The following is an 18,621-nucleotide window of genomic DNA, read 5'->3' on the forward strand; positions in this document are numbered from 1 at the left end:
CCTGACTTTACTGCCTTAAATATCACATAGCGACTTCCTTTTTTTTAAAAAAATTTTTAATGTTTATTTATCTTTTTGAGACAGAGGGAGACAGAGCATGAATGGGGGAGGGTCAGAGAGAGGGAGACACAGAATCGGAAACAGGCTCCAGGCTCTGAGCCATCGGCCCAGAGCCCGACGCGGGGCTCGAACTCACGGACCGCGAGATCGTGACCTGGCTGAAGTCGGACGCTTAACCGACTGCGCCACCCAGGCGCCCCCATATATTAATTTTAATTTTAAACAGAAAGAGGGAGCACAAGCAGGGGAGAGGGGTAGAGGGAGAGAGAGAAAGAAAGAGAGAGACAGAGACAGACAGACAGAAACGCAAGCAAGTTCCATGCTCAGCATGGAGCCGGACATGGGGCTCAGTCTCGGGACCACAAAATCACAACCTGAGCTGAAATCAAGAGTCGGATGCTTCACCGACTGAGCCACCCAGGTGCCCTATAACAGGGATATTTAGACAGCAGCAGCCTTCTCAGCCTGGAGGAAAAAGTTCTCATTATGCTAACAAGGGAGGCTTGGCATGTTCTGTCGGCTTGAAGTACTCTGAAATATCTAAATCTTCCCATATCTCCTTATCACAATTCTTAAGATGCACTCTTTCCAAAATAATTCTTTAACAAATAAGAGACCATGGATATAAAATTTTTTATCTTAAATGTAGAGCTGTATAAATGAATATATATACATATATAGACACATACATAATATAAAGACACATAATACATATATAGACACAGAATATATACAAGTTATATACACACACACACACACATATATATATATATATATATATATATATGCATATATGAAGATACGTACATACAAAAAGATTAGCGTGCGGGAGTGTTCCGCTATCTGAAAGTAGAAAGCGGAGCGTTCCTAGGAAAACTTTGCAAGCCAAAGTGGCGTAAAGCAAAAAAGCAATTACCATTCATTTGAGCGGAAAATTTTTTGAACATTCCCAGGTCCCCAAAAGAACCTTTCTTAGACTTTTCTGATGCCTGGGGACACATCTTGCTAACAGATGCACAGATTACATTGAGATAAAGCACAAAGGCTCCCAGACACAGTTCAGAGCTGTGGCATCTTGATGCTGAGAGGCTGTGTGTGGTTCCCAGGGAAGGAGCCTGGAGGGGCTGCTCCAAGTGAGTTCTGCCTCTGTAACTAACAGCCCCTGCAAAACTAACACCGAGCGCCTTTTTTCCGTAAAAGCAACAATCCTCTTTGGATTTCTTTTGGTTAGCGAAAACAGGTACTAATGTAGGTCTTCCGCAAAAGCCAAGTGGTGTAAGGCGAACTCTTGAAAAGCAGGGGATATCTGTACCTATACGTGTGTGCATGTGCGTGTGTGTATTCTGGAAAAGCAGGAGGTATCTGTACCTATATGTGTGTGCATGTGTGTGTGTGTGTATTCTCGAAAAATAGGGGATACCTGTACCTATATATGTGTGCATGTGTGTGTATTCTGGAAAAGTAGGAGATATCTGTACATGTGTGTGTATTCTGTACTACTATGGCCCAGAACAAGATCTAAGATAGAACATTTCCAGCACCCCCGAAGGCTTCCTCACACCCCCTCTCCGGCAACAGTCCCCTACCAGAGGTAATGAATCTCCTGACTACCACCAGCATAGATTAATTTTGCTTCTTCTTGAACTTCACGTAAATGGAGTATTATTACCTTGGGTCTGGCTTCTTTTGCTCAACATTACACCTGTGAGATCCATTCGCATGTTTTTGCATTTAGCATTAGTTTGCTCTTTTCCATCGCTGTGTAGTGTTCCATGGAGCATACGTGAATTTACTTATCAGGGCTATGGCTGATGGACTTTTGGAATGTTCCCAGTTTGGACACACTGTGAAAAAACTTGCTATGAACTGTACATTTTTTTAAAGTAAGCTCTGTGGCCAAGGTGAGACTAGAACTTACGACCCCAAAATCAACAGCCGCGTGTTCCACCAACTGAGCCAGCCAGGCGCCCCTTATGTGTCTTTCGGTGGACAGATTTCTGTTGGGTATTTCTCTTCTGTTGGATATATACTCGGGAGGGGAATTGCTGAGTCATAAGGTAGATGTACATTGGCTTCAGTAAATACTGCCAAAGCGTTTTTCCGAGTGATTTTACCAATTACACCCCCACCAGAAAGGACCGGGAATTCTAGCTGCTCGACGTCCTCAGACATACTTGGCATCATCAGTCTCTTTAATTTTAGCCACACTAGGGAGGATTGGTAGTATCTCACGTGGTTTTAATTTTCATTTCTTTTTTAAAATTTTTTTAAATGTTTATTATTCTTGAGAGAGAGACAGAGACAGAGACAGAGACAGAGACAGAGACAGAGTGTAAGCAGGGGAAGGGCAGAGAGAGAGAGAGGGAGACACAGAATCTGAAGCAGGCTCCAGGCTCTGAGCTGCCAGCACAGAGCCTGATGCAGGGCTTGAACTCACGAACCGTGAGATCATGACCTGAGCCAAAGTCGATGCTTAACCAAATGAGCACCCAGACACCCCTGGTTTTCATTTCTTTGATGACTAATGGTGCTGAGCACTTTTCATATGCTTGTTGGTCATTTGGATGCCTTTCGGGCATGTCTCTGTGTGTGCGGGCACGTGTGTGCACGCTTGTGTGAAGGCTGTGCGCTTAACCAGCGTTGTATGTGACAATTTGCATTCTCAGACTTCTATTTTGATTATTGGCTCCTTCATCTCTTTGGCTGCAAGAGGTGAGAGATTCTTTATAGCTCAGTCATAGAAGGCTCTGACTGTCTGGCCATGTCTTGGGCCAACAAATTATGACTCTGAGCTTGCCATCTTGTTTCTCTAAGTGCTCTAGTACCGTTAGAAGTTACTGCACCTCTGGGGTGCCTGGGTGGCTCAGTTGGTTAAGCATCCGACTTCGGCTCAAGTCATGATTTCACGGTTCGTGAGTTTGAGCCCCGCATTGGGCTCTGATAGCTTGGAACCTGGAGCCTGCTTTGGATTCTCTCTCTCTGCCCCTCTCCTGCTCGCGCTCTCTCTCTCTCTCTCTCTCTCTCTCTCTCTCAAAAATAAATAAACATTAAAAAAAAAAAGAAGTCACTCCACTTCTCATACTTGTTTTCCTCATGCTTTTGTGTAGTTCCACAGCAGCGAACATTTGGTCCCGAGAGCCTGGCTTTCAACGGGAACTTCAAACACAGACTTGAAGGTTTCCAAGGTCTATCTGCTTTACTCAGGGCTGGATGGAGGCAGGTAGACCCACTCTGTAGGCTAGTAATAGTTTGGTGTCTCTTTAAATGACTATTATTTTAAAGAACATATTTTGAGGTATAATTCACATGCCACACATTTCACCCATAGTATCTTCACTGAGTTGTGCAGCCATCAACCACAATCTAAGGTCTGGATGTTTTTGTCACTCATAAAGAAATCCTGCACTCGCTGAGTCTCTCCCCATGCATTTGGTGCTGTATCTAAGAAACCTTGCCTGAGTCAAGCTCATGAATATACTCCCATCTTGTTAGAGTTTTATAGTTTTAGCTCTTACATTAGGTGTTTGGTTCATTTTGAGTTAACTTTTATATATGGCGTGAGGTAGGGGTCCACTTCATTCTTTTACATGCGGATGTCCAGTTGTCCCAGCATTAAATAAATATTCCTCAAATATTTCTCAACATTCATTCAGGGGGGATTTTTGTGGATAAGTATGGGCCTGTTAGTGACAGCACCCCACCTCTCCTGTCCTAAGCTGTTCAGCTCTGCCCAAACTTGCAGCCTTCCTTTGGCAAAGCAAAAGTCCACAGTTCAGCAGACCCAGCCTGTCCTAAAGCCAGGTTGAATCATAAGAAGTGATTACATGATCATAACCTGACTCCAAGTGATCTATCAAAGTGTGATTTCCAGTCTCATACTGAGGTTTGGTAAGACTTGGTTTTCTTCTCTGGCTTTCTTTCTCTCCTCTCATTGTTTCTTGGCGTTTTAGTGCTTCAGTAGCTGAGCTGTTTGAATCTTGAACCTGACGCTGACCGAATGACTCCCATAAGCGGTAGGAAGCATGATTCAAACACCTTCCAGGGTGATAGAAGAGTGTCCCCGGCAAAGAGAGCACTCGTGCCAAGGAAAGCAAACCATTGCAGCTTTGGAGAGAGGGCAGGGACCTTCAGGGTGAGAGACTAGGAACTGGGTAAGGACCGTCCTTCAGGATTGTGTACATGGAAAAGGAGGCTCGTGAGGGAATGTGTAGTGTTCCTTTCCATCTCCAAGCACCTAGTTTGGTCTAGATCAAGTCTGGGTCAGATATAATCATCTTATTAGAGAGATTCTCTGGGCTCTGGATGCCACACTCTGCCCCTCCATTTTCACATCTGTAAGACCAATACTTGACATGTATCAGCTTCAAAGCCTGGGAAATTCCTGTCTCCCTTCTTCCATCGGCTACACTCTTTTCTATCCCTCTGGGACCGGGCTTGTTCCCACCTTTGAGTCTTTGCACTAGCTGCCACCTGTGCCTGAAATGTTCTCCCCTAGTGTTTAGCCTGGCTGGCACCTACTTATCCTTGAGGGCTCAGTTAAATGTCTTTACCCCTAAGAAGACTCTGACCACCTGTGCTCATCCTGGGTCTCCTTGCCTCCAGATCCTCTTTTTGTCCCTCCCCCTCTCTGTTTTGTCTCCCAGGGAGCTGGCTTCCAGCATAGGTCAGTCACTGGGGGCACCAGCAGGAGACTGGGAGTCCAGGGGAACAGTCAGGAAATGATTCTTCCTCCCCTCTGTCCCAGGTAGCTTCCTATGGTCAGTGGCTCTGTCTCTGTGGTTCCAGCTTCCACATAAGTGACCTCATACTCTGGTTTGGAGAGCAACCCCTCTCCCATTGCCCCAGCAGCCCAGGCATGGAAACGACTTCCTGCCAGGATCCAGCTTGCTTGACTCTTTCCTGTCTGGCCCCCAGCTCCCTTCATCATCCGTGGAAAATATTCTCTGGTTTTTATGGTTAGACCCTCACTGATATCCCTCCCAAGCTGAAGTGACTCCCAAATTCTTGTTCAATTCAAGGGACACGGAGCCTTTCGCCTCAAGCCACCCCTCGGGATTGAGGGTTCCTTCTTCCCAGGTTCTTTCTGATTCTGATGGGGTTCTGATGGTCAGTCATTAGGAGTCTGGCCTTCACCTGTGTGCTTTTCCTTGCGAGCCGACCTGGGGTAGGTGAGTTACCCTGGCTCGTGGGACATGGAGGGGTGTTCCTCGCTGGGCTCCCCTGCTTCATGGCGATCTGGGCTGCTCAGCTCTACTCATATGGATTTGCCTAGAGCCAACAAGCTGGGGTCAGGCTTGTGGACCTGCAGCCCCTAAGGGCAGGGCAAGGTGTCAGCTGTCCCTGCCCCAGGCTGGCAGTGTCACTCTACATTTGGCAGGTGACTCACGGAGCTTCTTGCCCACTCTTAATCCAGGTACTGAGCTTGTCTTTGTGCTAAGGTTGCTGTCCCTTGGGGATTGCCTGTCTGATGCAGATTCATGCTGTCCTGTGCCCCCCCAGGTAAGTAGCTGGCTCTGGGTAGAAGCCACCTCATGAGTTGCTGGAAGACTAAATTTCCCATAATGCCTGATACTTATTTAGGGCTTCGTCCTGTTGGCCGTTCTGGGATTGTCATCAGGTTTCCTAGAATGTGCTGGCTCTTTGCTCAGCTCTTTGCAGATGACATCTCATTTCATCTCATTTAATCCTCACGGCCACCCTGTGGTGCAGACATGGTTATCACCTCCATCTTGCCGATGATGGAACCGGTTCCCAGGGGGAAGCCACCTGCCCAAAGTCTACTAGCATGTAAGAAACCAAGCTAGAAGTAGGTTCTACCTGAACCTGTCTGGGGCGGGAGTAGGTGGGAGTCTCTCCAAAACCAAGGACTTTGCCATCTTGTTTGGAATCACACAGCAGAAGGCCTTGTCTAGCTCTTTCTCCCCTCACCCACCATTTTACAGGTGGGATTCCTGAGGCCTCTAGAAATTACAGGATTAGCCCCATGCCCTCCTCAAATCCAGGCTCTTCCTGTTGCCCCTTCTAGATTTTTTTTTAACGTTTATTTTTGAGAGACAGAGAGAGACAGAGCGTGAGGAAGGGAGGGACAGAGAGAGAGGGAGACACAGAATCCGAATCAGGCTCCAGGCTCTGAGCTGTCAGCACAGAGCCCGACATGGGGCTCGAACCCACGAACCCTAAGATCATGATCTGAGCGGAAGTCGGACGCTTAACCAACTGAGCCACCCAGGGACCCTGTGACCCTGCCTAGATTTTTAAGCCCCCGGAGCCTGAGGGAGATGGGATGGGGGTGGGGGCATTGACTCTTGATGGGAGAGGGAAAGGCGGGGAGGCCTCAAGCAAGAAGAATGTGGGGCAGGGCTGGCCAAGAAGCAGCAGCAGCAGACTCCCTGCTGGCCCTCCTTCTTGAAACAGGAAGAGAAGGCTCTGGGTCACAGCACTGAGGTGGGCGTAAGCCCACAGGAGGCCACAGCTGACACCCCAGAGGTGGGGCAGCTGCAAAGCAGTGTCAGCAGGTGGGTCAGCAGGTGACAGGCGAGACCTGGGAAGACCACACAGGGAGGGTAGGGAGAGGGTGGGGATGGGATGTGCCTGGACACCAAGCGAGGGTGACGTAGACAGAGAACCTTCCAGTGAAGCATTTAAATCTCTGGCGGAGAGCAGAGACACGGCCTGAGAGACGAGCCCGTGCTCTGAAGCAGTGGAACCGACTCATAACTGAAGCTTGAGGTCCTGATTGTGTCCCTGCTTCACCTCCAGGTTTGCTGAGTCATCTGGAGACTTTGGGCCCCAGGATTCTCCATCCGTGAAGGAGGGACGGTGGGTGACAGGGTTTCCAGGGTCTCTCAACCCCGATCCTTGCTGATGGTCACATCTAACAGGAATCTGACTTCTCCCCATGTGTCTGCCATGTGGGTGACCTAGGAGGGCTCATTCTCTGGGCTTGGGAGGCTTAGGCTGAGCGGGCAGGGAGGCTGAGGTGTGGAGGGACAGCCCCTGAGCTCCGGGCTGAGGTCTGATGTTCCTTCAGGAATTTACCGGAAGCTCAGGACACCATAGATCCCAGTGCTCTGGGCTGTGCCTGAGGACGCAGGTCGAGATGGACCCCAGGTGAGTCCTGGTGTGGAGTGGGGACCGTGGGTGTGGCCCTAAGTGCTGAGTCAGGACTCTGGCTGCAGACTGCCCTCACTTCAGTCTCAGGGATGTGTGGCCAACAGCAGGTCCAGTGGCAGCTCTAGGGAGCTCAGGTGCCAGTCCTAGCTCGGCCACCGACCTCTTGGTGACCGTGCGTGAGTCTCCTCCTTTCTCCGAACCTCTTGTCCCTGTGTGTACAATGGGCTTGTTGGATGAGATCATGTCTTGGGCCCCAGCTCTGAGTCTCATAATCTGAAGATCTTGAACTCCTCGCTTATCCTTCCTGCGCCTCTGTTTTCTCACCTGTGAACGGGGACATGTGTGTGAAGGAGCCCGGGAGAGGACGCCAGCCCTCTATTCTATACACACGGTGTGTGCATCTTGCTTGGGCTTCCTTTGTCTCTGAAGAGCCCAGGCCAGTGGCCCATGCTACAGATGGGAAAATTTACCAGGGCGCCATGGGGGTCTTTGTGGCAAAAAGGAGGGCCGAGGACTGGCTGGCTTGGGAACACCGGCCTCTGGGACTTGCAGGGAGCTGGGAGAAGGGAGGAGGCCAGGTCCTTAGAGCAAAACCTTTCCAGGACTCCGGAACTGTGCCTGATGGAAGGATCTGTTGAAGGGTCGGGCACCAGCACCCCCCTTGGGAAGCCGAAGGAGAGTCAAGGACCCCCTGGAAGCGTGTGGCCAAAGGAGCTCATCGCACTGGAGCCTGGGGAATCTGCCTGGCAGGTGGCCCTGAAGAAGATCCAGGAGCTATCGGATTCAGTAGGAGGGAGAAGGAGGGAGAGGGAGGGGCAGGGAGGGAAGGGGAGGGAGGGGGAGGGAGGGGTGGAAGAGAGTGAGGAGCAGAGAAGGGGAGTCTCAGTCCCTACTTTGGCGGACAAGAAATAAGACTTTCGATTTCGTGGTTTTATAGGTCAGTTTACTAGGACTTAACTCCAAGCCTCAGCTCTGCTGGGGGTCAGTCAGGGAATAGTTTTCTGTGTCCCCTTTTTGCACCTCCCATCATCACGTGGAATTTTATCCAGCGCCAGGCTGCCTAGTTGAGGGTTGGAGCCGTTTCGTCTTCACTTTGATCTACAAAGACTATTGTCCTCATGTCTCCCGTTTAATTTTTTTAAATGTTTATTTATTTTGGGGGGAGAGAGAGAGAGACAGAACATGAGCAGGGGAGGGGCAGGCAGAGAGACAGAGACTCAGAATCGGAAGCAGGCTCCAGGCTCTGAGCCGTCCGCACAGAGCCGGATGCGGGGCTCGAACTCACGGACCGTGAGATCATGACCTGAGCCGAAGTCGGACACTTCACTGAGCCACCCTGGAGCCCCTTGTCTCCCTGTTTAAAGCGTTAGAAGATCTGGAGTCAGGGGTCGCCTGGGTGGTTCGGTCGGTGAAGCGTCCAACTCTTAGTTTCGGCTCAGGTCAAGATCTCTTAGTTCATGAGATCAAGCCCTGTGTCGGGCTCTACGCTGACAGTGCGTGGGATTCTCTCTCCCTCTCTCTCTGTTCCTCCCCCACTCATTCTCTATCTCTCTCAAAATAAATAAATAAACTTAAAAAAAAAAAAAAAGACCTGGGGTCAAATCCTGTCTGTACTTGCTGCATGACCTTGAACCAGTGACTTTGTGTTTCCGAGCCCGTTTCCCCATCTCTAAAATGGTGGTGCCAATAGTACTTACCACGTTGAGTCATCGTGAAAGTGAAGTGAGTGCCCACTACCCAGCCTCCCTGCCCTCCTTCCCTGCCCTGCCAGGACCACCGAGACCCCTTCATGGTAGCCGACCTGGGTGTGCTGGCCAGCCGTCACCGGGCCTTCTGCCAGGCCCTGCCACGGGTCTCGCCCTTCTACGCGGTAAAGTGCAGCAGCAGTGTGTGGGTGCTGCGTGTTCTGGACACCCTGGGCACCGGCTTCGACTGCGCCAGCCAGGTGAGCCTGTGTCCCCTGCTGCCGTCACAGGCCTGACACTTCCTGGGGGAAAGGCCAGCCGCTAGGGAGCTGGGGCTGGGGACTGCGGCACCTAGAACCCTGGCTGACACCTGTCTTTGAGGGAATAAATGAATGAACCATGGGTGGTCGGCCTTCCACTGGGCCATGCGACCCGGCAGGCAACCAGTGAGTGGAGGGACCACAGGCTTTGGGTTCACGGGCACCACCATGTCACCTGAACCCCAGGTTCTTCCTCTTTAAACTGGGACCAACTGCGCTTTGCTCGGAGTCGTCTAGGAGCCTAAATAGTACACATGTGCCCAGCGCGGTGCCGGGTGCAGAGTACAGGTTCAGTCAAGGGCAGCCCCTTGCGGGGGGAGGGGCAGCGAGCCAGCTCCTGGCTCTGTCACCCTTGCCAGGTGGAGATGGATCAAGTGCTGGGCCTGGGCGTGGCCCCCTCACGCATCATCTACGCCAACCCTTGCAAGCCTGTCTCCCACATCCAGTATGCTGCCCGCCACGGGGTGCGGCTCCTGACCTTCGACAGTGAGGAGGAGCTGACCAAGGTGGCCCAGCACTACCCTGGGGCCAGGTGAGACCAGCGGGGTGGTGCAAGCAGGCGGAGACAGGCGGAGCAAGGACCAGCTGGCCTGGGGCCCCTGCCAGGGGAGTTGGGCCTCCTCCGCGACCAGATGAAGGTGGTCCCATGGGGTGACTTGGGAGAGAGACTCAAGCAGCAAAGTCTAAGAATTTGAGTCAGTGGGCCCAATGCCTTCCCTGGCGCACACTGGTGCCACAAAAAAAAAAAAAAAAAAAAAAAAAAAAAAAAGCACTGCTTATGTCTACGTAGACACTGGGCAAAGCCTGGCATTAGGAGGTCTAGGGTCAGGGGACCTTAATGAAAAAAGCACTCACATCAGTCAGGGAGACCTGGGCTCACGTCTCAGCTTCATTTGCACATGCTGTGTGGTCTTGGGAAAGTTATCTAACGTCTCTGATCCTGTAGCATGGAGACTTACAGAAGGTGTACTTATCATTTTATTGCTTTCCTGCTTCTTCTTGCCCGAGCAAAAGTCTGTTAGTGGTGAGTGTTTTAGTTCCTTGGCATTCCGTGGCTGGACAGTCCAGAGGAACTAGGCAGGGGCGGGTGGGAACGTGGAGAGAGATTGGGGGGGGGGGCGGGGGCGGGATGATAAACCATCCAGGCCTCAGGACTCATGTGTGTAAGAACCCTTGGCATCTCTCACACCCCTCTCCCAGGCTGGTCCTCCGGCTGTTGACCGAGGACAGCGAGAGCATCTTTCCCCTGAGCGCCAAGTTCGGGGCAAGCCTGGAGTCGTGTGAACGTCTGCTCAAGTCTGCCAGGGACCTGGGCTTGGCTGTGGTCGGAACCAGGTGAGAGCACTGGTTTTCCCTGCCTGGAAGCACACTCTGAGTCTCCAAGGCACTTGCCTTGGGTGCAAAATGTAAGGGGGCGTCAAACACCTTTAATACAATATTTTTTTTTTAAACATCAAAATTAATGCAAAAAATCCACGATGAGGAAAGTATCAAAATTTAAACTTAAAACTTCTGTATTTCGTTCGTTGTGCATGTGTTTGCATCAATCTTGCTTTGATCAGTCGGTCAAGTGTCCAACCTTGGCTCGGGTCAGGATCTCACAGGTCTGGAGTGCGAGCCCCGCGCGGGGCGCTGTGCTGACGGCTCAGAGCCTGGAGCCTGCTTCGATTTCTGTGTCTCCCTCTCTCTCTGCCCCTCCCCTGCTCACGCTCTGTCTCCGTCTCTCTCTCAAAAATGAATGACCGTTAAAAAAAATTGAAGAGAAATTGAAACAAAGATCGCATTCAGTGTTACTTATCTTGATGGCTCAGTGTTCAGGCACTGCCTTAAATTTCGCACCTGAGGAGAGGGCCTCACTAGCCTCACCCTACCCGGCCCTGATTGGTCCCCCAGCCCGCCCTGCGATTTGGGGTTCTGTTCACAGAAGGGGAGCCCCGCAGCTCCCCTTCTGGGGCTGGGAGCGCTGGGAGGCGGCAGCTGAGAGAAGTGACTGCCGCACGACCTCGAGCACCCCGATTCCGGGCCTGTCGCGTGCAATGCGTGTGTCCCCGGGGACACGCACGTGTATGTCCCAGGTTGCACGTTTCTGTGGGCCGGTGTAGTCACACGTGTCTTGCTGTGTATCTGCGTGCTGGTCTCCGCATCTTACCCCCGTTGGTGTTTCTGAACGTCCCTCTTCTTACTGACCCTTGTGTTTCCATGTGTGGTTCCCCACGTGTCATTTGACACGTGTCCAGCTTCCACGTGGGCTCGAACTGCCGAACACCGCACAGCTTCAGGCAGGCCATCGCTGACTGCCGGCGTGTATTTGAGATGGGCCGAGCGTTCGGGCATGACATGAGCCTCCTGGACATCGGAGGGGGCTTCCCCGGAGAGGCAGGCTGTGAGCCTCAGTTTGAGGAGGTCAGAGAGGAGGACGAGAGGGAACCTGGGCTGGGTCCAGGGGACAGTGGGTGTGTGTGTTTGTGTGTAGGGCGAGTTCTTGGAACTGAGTCACGTGCATGCGTGTGGCTGGGGTTTGTCTTGATTGCCGTGGCTCCAAATTCAGACATCTCAGAGCGCTAGACTTGCTGTGTGTCCTTGGACAAGTCCCTTCCCCTCTCTGGGCCTCCGTTTCTGTTTCCTTGCTGGTCAAGGGGGGACGATAACACTTTCCACAGTGCTGTTATGGGAATGGAGGGGGATGATGCAGGTAAAGCCCCCACATAGGGACTGGTCACCTTAGGGTCTCTCTGTCCCTGTAGATGGCGAGAGTGATCAATGCCGCCCTGGCCCAGGACTTCCCCGAGGGGAGTGGTGTTGAGATCATCGCGGAGCCTGGACGGTTCTATGCGGCGTCTGTCTGCATGGCTGCCGTCAACATCATTGCCAAGAAGGCTGTGCTGGAGTCTGGTGTGTGGGCCGGCACTGGGTGGGGAGGGCACTGTCCAGATGTTCCCAGGCCCTGGGGGGAGAGGACGGACAGGGGGTCTGGGCTGCACCCCTGGTGCCTAATGGGAGTAGAAATGAACCTGTTAATATCACTATCGTGCTGTTCTCAAATAGCCTGGGAGGTAGAGAACCAAGGCGAAGCCTCTACCCTTCCTGAGCGGTCAGTGAATGCGTATTGTGTTTACGGAGGCAAAGTCACGGGCTACAGCTCGTGAGGTCACAGACACCACTGTGCTGCTGTGCCTCTGAAATTCTTCGAGCAAGTGCCTTCTAGCAGGTGCAGACCCTGCAACAAAAAACATACCGATTTATTTATTTCTGAGAGAGAGAGAGAGGGAGAGAGAGAGCAAGTGGGGGGAGGGCAGAAAGAGAGGGGAAGAGAGAGTCCCAAGCAGGCTTTGCGCTGACAGGGCGGAGCCTGCTTGGGATTCTCTCTCTCTCTCTCTCTCTCTGGCCCTCCCCCACCCGCTATCTCAAAATAAATAAATAAATTACAAATTAAAAGAAACAAAACAAAACAGAGGTCAGCGTACAATCCCGAGTTTAGATTCAAGGAAGCAGTACTCTGCGGACAGACTAAGTGGCTGTGAAGAAACTGGCTCGGTAGTGGGTCACGTCTGACAGATCTGGCGGGCCCGGGTGACCCCAGCTCAATACGCACCGGGAGTGTGATGGGGCTACGAGAAAGCCACTACCCGTGCTTGCTTCAGCAACATCAACGGAGGCAGAGTATTTAGGCGCAGGGAGGTGAGAGTCGGGCTCCAGTCTGTGACTGTCAGAGTCAGACACTGTTTTCAAATGTATCTGAGGTTTGTTTTCATCAGGTAACAGAAGACACCCAGGCATGGAGATAACTGTCCCGGAGGAAGAAAGTTTTTAGTCATGGTTCCCTAGAAATAGGAGACCGGGCATGGCTCGCAGGGCCACGGGGGAAGGACCAGGGTGCGTGGGGCAGGAGGAGCAAGCAGCCAGGTCACGAGAGCCTCTGTCCCCGCAGGGGGAGAGCCTCTGGTGTGGTTGTCGGGGGACGGCATGGGGGAGGCGGGTGAGCTGGCTGGGCAGAGGGGGCGGCGGGAGCCCAGAAGACAGGCCCCCACCTTGCTTGGGCTCCAGAAGACCCCTGAGACAGAGAACAGGTGTTACCAGCACCGGGCAGCGGGTCTGGGCCCCTCCCAAGGGCGCTGCGCTCAGGGGTTGAGGGTCAGCGGGGAGACTGGCCAAGCACATCGCCGTCCTGCCCTCTCCCCACTCCCAGGAGGCCGCCGGAAACTGCTGTACTATCTCAACGATGGCCACTACGGCATCTTCCGCCTCTTCCTCAGGGAGCCTGCCCCCAGCATGCCCATTGTGGTGAAGGTAAGGGTGTGGCTTTGGCACTCCTGGACTCTAAGGCCCCTAAGTCCGGCCCCCAGTCCTGAGAGGCAGGGGTGCTTGCAGCCAGGTGGGGAGGTAAAGGACCTCAGACCCTCTGTGGTTTGCAGGTGGTGATTCCACGTGCTTGCACAAGGACACACACCGGGGTGCCTACGTGTATCTGCACGTGTGATTCCGTATGTGTGCGTTTCTTTGTGTGGGCCTGCTGATCTGCGCTTGTGCGGGTGGGTGGGGGCAGGTCCGTGAGTCTGCATCGGTGCGCGTGCGTGTCTGTTTGGCGATGCGTGTTTCCACGTACGTCTCTGCATGCACGCACTTGTGTTTCCAGAATCCTTGAGTGCGGCCGGTGCAGGAGGCTTAGGAAGGGGAGAGTCTCACACTCTGATCCACACTAGATCACCTGGAGAGCTTTGAAACACCCCAGTGCCCGGGCGATGCCCTAGACCACTGATATCAGAATTCCAGATGGGTCGAGACCCTGGCATCGGTCCTTGGTTAAAACTCCCCAGGTGATCCCCACGAGTGATTATTGAATAAAACCCTCTCATTTTGTAGGGGAAAGCCAAGTCCCATCCGTGCCTGCATCTGTGAACTGGCAGAGTTGGAATGTGTTGCTAGAATATGAACTCCACGAAGGCGGGGTTGGTCATTATGGGTGGCCGGTAGGGTCCTTGCTGGTGCCTTCCTGCTCGGGCCCTGGGCGCATGCCCTGCCAGCCCCGGGGAGCGGGCTGGGGGAACCAGGGGGTTCTCTGAGTCCCTGCCCTTTGCTCCCTGCAGGAGCTCTGCTCGGACCCACCCCTCTTCCCCTGCACCCTGTACGGTCCCACATGTGATGCCTTTGACAAGCTCTTCCGAGAGGAGGTGCAGCTGCCGGAGCTGGATGTGGGTGACTGGCTTGTCTTCCCCTCCATGGGCGCTTATACGTCCTCTATGAGCTCCACCTTCAATGGCTTCCCGCCTGCCTCCACCTACTACGCCATGGAACCCGAGCTCAGGTGTCTGGAAGGAGAGAGAAGGGACAGGCCACTGAGGGGATCTCCGCAGGGTCTGAGCTCGGCGAGGGGAGCTTGTGGCTAAGCTCTGGGGCCCCAGGCCCAGGAAATACCCTACTCCCCGCCGCTGGCCCCAGCAAAGCTCAAATGGTCTGACTGCTCTTTGACACTGGCCTCTGCCTTTGGCTTTGACCCTGTCACAGCCTCTCCCCACCTGGGTGGCTCCAACAGCTCTGACGTGCACACGCCTTTGAGGGCAAGATCAGGCAGCCCTAGGGCCCCAGCTGACCTTCAGTCCCGTGGTCAAGGCCCCACTCTGCTCCGTTTGTGACGGCTCCCTGGTTTCCTCCCCTAGCAGCTTCCGGGTCCCTCACAGCCTCTGCCCCAGGGTCCCCTCTCTGCCCACCCTAAGGCTCACCCCCTGAGGTGCAGAGGGGACTCTAGAACCTTCCTTTACTGGTGCAATCTTCCCACAGGAGCCTGCTGGGGACGGCACCTTAGGCTGGGAGGTGGTGGTGGAGATGCTCCAGACTCCGTGGTATGTCCACGCGGGGACACGTGGGGTGGGCGTGGGGGGCCGCCACAGGGGTGGGCGAGAGGTTTGGGTGCTTCTGAAGTGACGAGGCAACTTTCAAGGTTCAAAATTGTTTCTCTCCCAAAGTGGACCTGACGTCTAGGCCGGTTCCTCTGGCAGCCACTACCCCCCTCCCCCGCCTGCCCCTGACCCCCTCCCCACCCCACCCCAGACCCTGGTCCTGGGGACGGGGGCTGAGAACCTTGCGGCTTTACAACAAGTGGCCCCGGAGGCTATGTCCTAGGCTGGGAGGCAGCCTGCACTGAGCGGTACCTTGAGATCTTTCCCTCTTCCTTTCATTCAGTTAGTGAGCCCTGTGTGGTTCTAGAAAGGTCTGCATGAGCTACGGGCACCCAGTCTAGTGGTGAGAGCACTGGCTTTGGAGTGCTCAGACGGGCCTGGGAGGAAGCCAGGCTCCGCCACAGAGGAACAGTGCTGGCAGTGCCTCGGTTTCCCCATCTGTGAAGAGAGGATAATATTAGTATCCCCCCTCACCCAGGGTTGTTGAGAGGAAGAAGTCATATAGTGCAAATCCTCAAGCAAGGTCCGTTCACGCCCAGGGCCCCGCCTCTGGCTGCCCCTGGTCCCGGGCCAGCCCCATGGTCTGGGCATCCTCAGGGAGCCACATAGCATCTGGCCACACAGCTAATGGGCCAAGTGAGTGCCTCGGTCCTGGCCTCAGCCTCAGAAACCCCCAGGCTGCAAGGTTGGATGGACAAGGTATGAATATAACCAAGTCCGAAATAGGGTGGACACTACTGCGTGTCCTCTGGGCGCGCTAAAACCTTAAAAACGGTATTTGGGGGAGTTCTGAGCTCAAAAAGGAAATGAATGTTACAGGGGAGGAGGTTGGCAGAGGTGAGGGTGGGGACAGGTCAGGATAACTGGCCACATTCCTTCAGCAAGTGAAGGCCCAGAGGCCAAAGCCACCCACCTCCTGTGTCCTGTGTCCCTTTTAAGCTTCTGCTGATGAGACTTTCTCCGATCCCCAGCCTCTGCAATGGTCCTCCCCGTCCGCCGGAGTCAGCCCCCCTCGGCCAACACCAGCGGGATCTCCCAGCATCCCTGGACTAAAGAGAATTGTCCTCCACATACATGGGAAGGGATGGGCCCCAGACGCCGCCCTAGAAAGCCAGAGGGCTCAGACAGCCTTCAGACAGCCTGTCCCCAATTCATCTCCCGGTGCCTGAAAATTGGGGGTGGAAACATCCACGCCAACCCCCTCAGAGGTGTCTGGAGGCAGAGACATGAGTGGGCTTTAGGGAAAACATAAAGTTTGATTCAGATGCAAGAAACGTTGGTGTGTTTTCCGTTTTGCCCTCTGATGCTGTGATTGTGGTTATCCATCCACCCATCTATCCATCCACTCAGCAGAAATCTGAGGGCCGAGGGTGTGCCTGGCGCTGTTCCAGGCACAGGTAACACACAATGAAAAGACGGACAAGACCCCACGCTCACGGAGCGAACCTTCCCATTGGGAAAAGAGACAGCATGCACAGACATATAAATACATCACAAACTACAGTGGAGGCAATAAATGCTGTGAGGAAAAACAAAGCAGAGCCAGAGGATGGTGAATGAAGGAAGATGTGCTATTTTAGGTGGGAGGACGCGGGGGAGGCCGGCCTGAGGGGTGGCGTGGGAGTGGAGACCCAAGGGCCACGAGCGAGGGCCCGTGGGCTTGCTGGGTCACAAGAATCCCAGGCATGGCAACCTCAAGTTCCAGGCCAGGGATGGAGACTGTTAAAAAAAGAAAAAAGAAAAAAGTCAAGGGGATGAATGTGAGTGGGCAGAGTGAGTGAGGGCAGGTGCCGGGAGAGGAGGAAGAGGAGGGCCCAGGGTTGATTGATCAGGCCTCAAGGTGAGGCAGGGCTTTGACTTTGTTCCGAGCTGGAGGGCGGGCCCTGGAGGGGTTGAGCAGGTGCGCGCGGTGGGAGTGCAGAGAGAAAGGGAGGAGGTTCTTGCTCACGGCGTTTGGTAGTGAGACGCGGCCAGTCCAGGGCAGGGTGGAAAGGTCCTGGCAAGAGAATTTGCTGAGGGGCCAGCTGGGGTACCCGGGGCAAGGAGAGGAGTCAAGGACGACTCCCGGGCTCTGGGCCAGAGTTGCTGGTAGGGGAACAGGGACCCTGGGGAGGAGCAGCAGGTCAGGAGGGGTTCAAATCGAGAGCTCAGCTTTGACAAGTCAAGTTGGAGAGGTCTGTCCAGCCTCCAGATGGAGTCACACACAAGTATCTGGTGCCAGGGCCAGGGCCAGGGCCAGGCCTCAGGACAGGGCATACACAGGTGGGTGGCGGGGGGCCCTGGGCACTGGCTTCCAGGCCAACCAGGAAGCGAGCGTAGCTAGAGGAGACACAAGGCACATTTCAAAGAGGGAACGCCTGTCGGTGGGGGAGGGGGAGGGGGACGGGGAGGCCACCGGTGGTCTTTACCAGAGGCTTTCGGTGCGCGAGAATAGGAAGGTGGCGGAGGTGAGGTCCAGAGAGGACGGGTGAGAGGGTGGGCGAGGGCACGGCTTCCAGGGACTTGTGTCGGACTCGGGCTGCGGACTATGGGAGGGTGGCCGGGAGAAGGGCAGGTCCCGTCAGGAGGTTGAAGATGAGCGATATTACAGCTTGTTTGTAGGCTCAGGAGGATGCTGTGCTGGCTGGCGGGGAAAATAAGATGCAGAAGAGAGGAGACGGTTACCAACGCGGGACCTGGGGGGTGGGGGGGGGGAGGGGGGGAGGGGGAGGGAAGGGTGAGCCTCCAGTGCCCTGGGTGGGAGCTCGGACGGCTCATCCCAGCTAACAGAAGGCAGGGCACACCGCGGCGCCCTCGGGGTCCTCGGGAGAGAGTGGGGTTCTCTTCTGATTGGTTCTGTCTTCTCGGTGAAAAACAAGATCCAAGATCCAGGCGGAGAGGGAGGGGGCAGGTGTTTGGAGGAGAGGGGCAGACATGGGGAAGTCACAAGAGGGCGAGAGTGAATGGGCCAGTGACATGGGGCGCGATTGCCTTGCCCACCGAGGTGTGTGGGGGGCAACCCGGAGCGAGGCCGGGCATTCGGTGTGTTTTGTCTTCATCCACATTCGGCTGCGTGGGTGCAGGGGCACGGCGGAGGGCTCTGCGGTCCAGGCTGCACTTATGGCTGGCTACCCTCAAAGCCCCTGCAGTCCTCCAAGCTCTCTCGCGACCCCACATACTGTCCTTCCACAGACACATCTGCTGGAGACTCCTTCGCGATGACCCCCCACTTCGGAGAAGCGAAGGGACCTGGGCACCTAGCGATGAGCGGCAGAGCTGGGGTTAGAATTCACATGCAGGGTCAATGTCAGGGCAGCAGGGGCATGCACCCTATGTTGAAAGTCATGCCCAGATGGTGGGAAAAAACAAACAAAAAACCAAGCTGGGCAGCTGGGGGATTAAACCTCAGGTGTTTCGTGCCTCGGGGGAGACCAAGGCTTTGTCCAGTTAAACTGTGGTAACTTGCTGCCACCCACTGGCTACTCGTGGTATTGCATCCGGACGGAGAGTGCTCAGGATTTGCTTGGCCCACTAAGGATTCACGGCCCGGCCCAACAACGCCTTGTTGCA

The 18,621-nt window shown here is 54.2% G+C and overlaps 1 protein-coding gene across 1 annotated transcript; it reads left to right on the forward strand.

Annotated features, from left to right (window-relative positions):
- The first annotated feature begins 7,783 nt into the window (after positions 1 to 7,783).
- Positions 7,784 to 16,125, forward strand: LOC101101148 (antizyme inhibitor 2-like). The gene is made up of 9 exons (XM_023257820.2): positions 7,784 to 7,959; positions 8,945 to 9,118; positions 9,538 to 9,710; positions 10,379 to 10,513; positions 11,416 to 11,581; positions 11,923 to 12,070; positions 13,365 to 13,465; positions 14,263 to 14,480; positions 16,044 to 16,125. The coding sequence occupies exons 1-9, from the start codon at positions 7,795 to 7,797 to the stop codon at positions 16,123 to 16,125; spliced, it is 1,362 nt and encodes a 453-aa protein (XP_023113588.2). The 5' UTR covers positions 7,784 to 7,794.
- The last annotated feature ends 2,496 nt before the right edge of the window (positions 16,126 to 18,621 follow it).

The sequence above is a fragment of the Felis catus genome, chromosome C1 (genome assembly GCF_018350175.1).
Source record: "Felis catus isolate Fca126 chromosome C1, F.catus_Fca126_mat1.0, whole genome shotgun sequence".
NCBI classification, from domain to species: Eukaryota; Metazoa; Chordata; class Mammalia; order Carnivora; family Felidae; genus Felis; species Felis catus.